Source organism: Coffea arabica, chromosome 11e (assembly GCF_036785885.1).
Source record: "Coffea arabica cultivar ET-39 chromosome 11e, Coffea Arabica ET-39 HiFi, whole genome shotgun sequence".
Taxonomy (NCBI): Eukaryota; Viridiplantae; Streptophyta; class Magnoliopsida; order Gentianales; family Rubiaceae; genus Coffea; species Coffea arabica.
In genome coordinates this window covers 56422667-56428679 of record NC_092331.1, presented here as the reverse complement: position 1 = coordinate 56428679, position 6013 = coordinate 56422667, and the positions used below count along the sequence as shown (strand labels likewise).

Here is a 6013-nt window from a genome sequence, read left to right as displayed (position 1 = left end):
TTAAACTACAAGATCAATAAATTATTGGGTCTGTCGACTATTTCTATACAAACTTTCACTGAATCAGTATAAACAGGTTGACCCGGTTCTTCATTTTAATATTTTGAAGCACATTTGTCTTTCATCAACCGTGACTATGAATCATAATCTCTGGTGTAACAACTGACTCAGTTACCCCGAATACAAACTAACATTCAGCAAATAAGCAATAAAATGCAAATGCTTGCTTTGTTGACCAAGTAAACCGACGGAATTGTAAGCTAAAAAAATCAAATACGTAGCTGAAGTAATCAATACGGTACCTGTACTACAAAATATATACACTTTTATATATACTTGCAAGAATTACGTATATAAATTATGTACAAACATTTCGGTGTATATGTATCATGTAAAAGTAAAAGGATAGGTTTACTTGCCACACCGGCAACTGCGTCTGGCTAGGTTAACAACTGCTTTCCGGTAAACCCTAACATTTCAACAGCACATGCCTGGCTGAAAAATGTCAACGGTCAGAATGGTTGGCTAGTCCAAATTATAATAATCTTTATTTTTAGCCGTACAATTGATCTTTCTCAACTGTTTCCTATATATCAGACTTTGATCTTCTCTCCTTCGATATATACGCCCTCAACAAACAAACATCTCTAGCTAGTTTGTTCCTTAGTTTTTGGTCATATATATTGTAGCTAGCCTCATTCTTAGGTACATACACTAGTTGGCTCCCAAAGTCATGGATCCAGTGAATTTTTTCCGTGAAGAACCAAGAAGGGTGATCAATGGTCCTCATCCATCACCATTGAGGATTAACAAGGATTCTCATGTTATACAGAAACCATCTTCGATGAATCAAGTTTACAAGAAGGCTGCGACGGAGCAAAATACTAGGTTGAGTACTCAGCAGCCGAGACAGCCCGTGATTATTTACACTCATTCTCCTAAGATTATTCATACAAAGCCTAAGGATTTCATGGCTTTGGTGCAAAAACTTACGGGTTTTTCGCGGTCCGAGGAGCAAATTGTTGAAGCTGAATCTAAGAGGGATGATCAAACAATTACCATCAGTCAAGAGGATAATGACTCGTCTTCGGTTACAAGTGATGACAAGTATGAAGGTGATAATGCTAGTGATGTGATTAAGGAGAGCTCATCTGCAGTGTCCCCTGTTAACAAAGGCCTAAATCCATACTTAACTGATATCCCTCTATTTACTCCAAACTCAAACTTATTTTCTTCACCTCAGCCTGTTTTCAGATACCCTGATGTGGTATTTACCTCCCCAAATATCGTCAGTTCGCTGTCTCCTTCGTTTGTGGAGTTCATGAAGGGTCTTCCGGAGTACTGATTGGAGTCTCTTGGATATGGTGATGGAAGTATACTTGGTCGGGTCCTTCCTCAAGTTGGTAGAACAGTTTTCTTGTCCATAGGTTTGACTTCTTGTTGTTTTACTCTTTCATTTTCGTATATTGTTGTGTTGATAAAGTTAGTTTACTGATTAGATGCTAATTAATCACTTAATGAGCGCCAAACCATGTGCACGTTACAGCGGTCGAATCATTCTTTAGGTATCCATGTCAAAATTTATCTCTGAATGGCTCTTTATTTATTTAATTTTCTGTTTACCGTTCCATTCTTAGTTTCATAGGTGATATACCTTATATACTGCATTTGGATGCTCATACTTCAAAATTTAGGTATAAATTGGCAATAATAACTTACAAAAATAAATAATAAAGCATATTTTGACAAAAATTAGTTTACATCATTGAGGTTGCAGGTCGAACGATTTAACTTCTCACTGGGATTTATAGGATGCTTAGATTTAATTGAACTTTGATCCGTTCACCTTTTGAAAGTTGTTAGAATGCACATATAACTTCACATGTTGTATATCCCAAATGCGGGGCATTTTTTTTTTTTTTTTTTGATTGAATTGCTTGGACAGTGAAGAGCTGGAGAAATTTTTTTAGTTTATAATGGATTTCCAGATAAGGATGAAGGGGTCATTGCATTCAGAATTTGTGGTGTCATTTCTCAATTCTGGGTTTCCATACTTCTCGAAAGAACATAATAATTAAGATATCGCATTCCAAGCTGATTCCCAAAAAAAAAAAAAAAAAAGAGTTACAAGAGAAATCATCTAGTAATATTTGAGGAACACTTCTTCTCAATCTCTTCCCCCGGTTTTTTTCTTCCTTTTTTTTTGTGGGTTGGGGGGTGGGGGGTGCCTGTGATCTTCCTGGGTAAGACATATTTGTATTTGACTATTTGCAGAGGTGACAGGGCGGTGGATGATGGGATAGGATATTGAAGTTGGATAAACATATTTTCACTTAACTATTTGCAGAGTACGTCGCATATACTAACTGTTTAATTAAAAAAAAAAAAAATTTTGATGCAAAACAATTTGTATTTGACCGTAATCAAATTCTTTGGATCGCATTTTATGCCTGAGTCAAAGAAAGTACATATCAAATATGCACCCAATAAGAGTTAAACCAAAGTTGATAATTGAATTGAAATTGCATTTAGCTAATCTGCATTGCCGTGTAAAATGGCACATTGACAAATGCCGGAATGTAACATCAAAATGCCACTTTTATCTGGTTGTGTGGATTCATCATTTCAACAATCTAGATTTCAAAAACCGGAATGTTGAAATATATGCAGGAACAGAAAAAGAATTCTGGAATTTTCTATACTTTGTAGCTACGTAAAATTGATTCATTGGACAGATCGATTCAGTATTGAGAAGTTGTATCAGATGTCCTCAATAGCTCTAAGAATGAAAATAAACGAGGATTGCCAAATAAATGGCAAAGTCATTCGATTACATCAAATGTACTTACCAATTAAGTCAGGTCCAAATGACAGGGGAACCGAACGGTAGTTATCCCATCTGCACAGTTCTTAAAGAGTATCATATGTGGTCAGCGGAAATGTTATTGCTGGAGCAAGTTCTTGATTGTTGGACCAAATAGTACGAAGTTCTTACCTCCCATCCCATAATTCATTTTTATTAAAGCGTTGTCTTTCTTTGCACACACACACACACAAATATAAATATATATATTATTAGATTTTTTCTTTTTCTTTTTTTGGAACAGAAAAGATAGAATATTATTAGTATTTGACACACAAACTTTTTTTTTTTTCTTTTGGGTTCAATGTAATAGATGGAGATTCTTCGTGTTCCTCAGGCTTCCAAGTTAGCCAGCTGAATGTCGATGTGCTCTTCATTTTTAGAAAATTTTCATTCCTACGTAAGAGCTCAAACTACCATTTTGGATCGATAGTTTTGATGAAACAAATAAATTGATGCTAGACAACAGCGTCCCAAGAGAACAATCTTCAATTGTTAATTCGCAAGACAAATTAAATCCCATCTTATTCTTTTCTGCAATCGCAAGACTAAGATATTCTGATTCCAAATATTGATAAGTTCAAGAGGACCAATGTTCTACGATTCGATTCAGAGGTTTTGATCTTCAAGTAGAACAACTAAGATGTTGCAAGCACAGCAAATAGCTTCTCAAGCCAGGTTATGCAATAAGAGTGGATTCTGGGCGTCCGTCGTCAATTTTTTTGAATGGCTAATGCAGCAAATTTGTCCTGGATTTTAACATCTCAAGAAAAACCCATTACCAAAACACAAAATAATGATCTCAGGTACCTTTTTAGTTTTTGATGTAAAAAAGAACGAGCTCATAGCTTGCATAGTCAGTCATTTAGAAACAGTTGTATAGCTTCGATGAAACAAGGCACAAATTTTCAGTCAGAAAGACGATTATCGTCTAATTATGAATCAAAATTTGTTGTAGGATCTGATTACTCTTCGGGTTAGCGTAGAGGTTTCGTTTCTCGTCTCGAATATGGATCTATATATATACATACTAAGACCTTACGACGAGATGTAATTTCTAAATGTAAATGATCGTATGAAGCAAAAAATATATATATACGTATATTGTGATATTGGGCAAGGGCAGAGCCATGACCGCACAGTAAGTGGAGTCAGATTTTAGTACAATAAAACTTATTTTTTGTCAAAAAAATGAAATAAAAACTACTAATATTACGCATAGATTATAATTGTACCCTACGACTACTCATTTTTTTAAAACATTACAAAATCAATCCATTATCAATTTTGTTGAATATATCTTTTCCAATGTAAGTAATTGAATGTCTTGATTTCTTTTAAATAATTTGCAAACTGCCATCAACTTGATATTCTATGGGTTTCTTTTACGAAATTTATCTTTACCTTGTTATAAATAAAAATCATTGTAACTTAATTTCATATTACAAATAAAAAATTTAGCATCCACCTGAAAATGTCTTGTTTTTGGAAACTTTGAAGTTTGAAAAAATTGGTTTTCCCACTCCACTCAAAAAAGTTCATCCCTTGTTATTGGAAATTTTGAAAGAATTTATTCTCGGACTAACTTTCATAAATAACTTGAAATAAATTCAAAATTATTATGATGGTAAGAATTATGAATTTCCAATTATTGGGGATCAATGTATACAGAAAAGAGAATTTGATAAAATTTAGTGGAGTCAAATAAGACGCAACATCAAAATTTTCTAAACCTAAAAACATTCTCAAAGTTAAGAGTGGTGAATTGACCCCACTAACTTGCATGTGGCTCTGCCACAATACATGTGGATTGTGAAATTGTGGATCATTTCTTCTCCGACATATAATCGAGTAGTGATACTTTCAATCCAAGCATATATCCATCGGCACCTTAACTTATTCCTGATCGCTTGTAAATTTGAATGAAATGTTGGAAGATTATCAATCATGTTGCCGCTGTTCAGAAAATGGTAACGCTATTTTTACGTACCATATACCATCTTGCAGGTCCTAGTCATCTGTATATATACATAACAAATTAACGGTTGTTACCTAAAAGTTTAAGGAATCAAACAGAATTGTGATGCATCAGTCTTTTTGTGTTTCTCGTTCTTCAGACCAGAGGTTCCTAGAAAAAATTGATTAAAAAAAAGTTTTCGTTGGGATTGTGTTTTTTGAAAATTATTGTAGAAATTTTTTTTGAGATGTAATGTACTAGTGTGAGATAAAAATATTGTTTTGATAATATATATATATATATGTCAGGATCACTAGTGTGCATAGCATAACAGTCTTTAAAAATAAAAATAAAAATAAAAAATAACAGGGGAGGGAGAAAGGGGGAATTAAATTGAGGATCTCTAATTCTTAAAATCTCAACCATAATGCCACTCAAAAACCAAATTAACAAATTAAGCTTCTTAGGACTTTTACTAAAAATAAAAGGAAAAGAAAAACTCTTACTAGAAGTTCAGTGATAGATGTGAAACTGAAGTTTCTTCCTTTTTTGTAATAAAAGCCCAAACTTCCATCACAAATTTCTCTACCAAACTTGTATCAAGACACGTACGTGTAACACATGATTTAGATAACTTGGGAACATGACGACCCTTTTATTGTTGGAATCGTGTGAAGTTATGAAAACGTCCAAATGGAGGAAATATTTTCAAATGAGTGAATTTGAATTGAATGTAGACTTGAAATCCTTGGAATAAAAATTCCTTGTTTGATTCAGAATTTTCATAAAGTGACAAGAATTTAGAATTAACAAAAAAGAAGTTGGGGTAAAAGAACAAGAGATAGAAAGTCTAGGGATTGAGTATCAAAATTCCGGTCTTTGCTTCCTTCTCCTCACATTTGATGCCCCAAAGCTCGACTGCTGCTTATGTTCCCGTCTGTCTCTAGCAACAGCACCAATTATGGTAGCCAACGTCGATTCTCTCATGTGGACTTGCATTTTTTTTTTCTTTTTAATAAGAATCCTCAAATCGCACTCACCACAACTCTTTATGAGTTCACCTTCACAAACAATTGGAGAGATTGGCGTACGTGATTTCTGGTGGTCATTTACTTGATCAAACACATGCAAAGATGAATATATTGGGGCAGATTGAGAGAAATTGAAAAGAAAAATTTTCAAATGCACCTAGT

At 33.9% G+C, this 6013-nt stretch overlaps 1 protein-coding gene across 1 annotated transcript; it reads left to right on the top strand.

Moving 5' to 3' along the window:
* The first annotated feature begins 640 nt into the window (after nucleotides 1-640).
* Nucleotides 641-1635, top strand: LOC113717710 (VQ motif-containing protein 8, chloroplastic-like). Its single transcript, XM_027242507.2, has one exon. The coding sequence runs from the start codon at nucleotides 734-736 to the stop codon at nucleotides 1343-1345; it is 612 nt and encodes a 203-aa protein (XP_027098308.2). The 5' UTR covers nucleotides 641-733; the 3' UTR covers nucleotides 1346-1635.
* Nucleotides 1636-6013: the final 4378 nt, after the last annotated feature.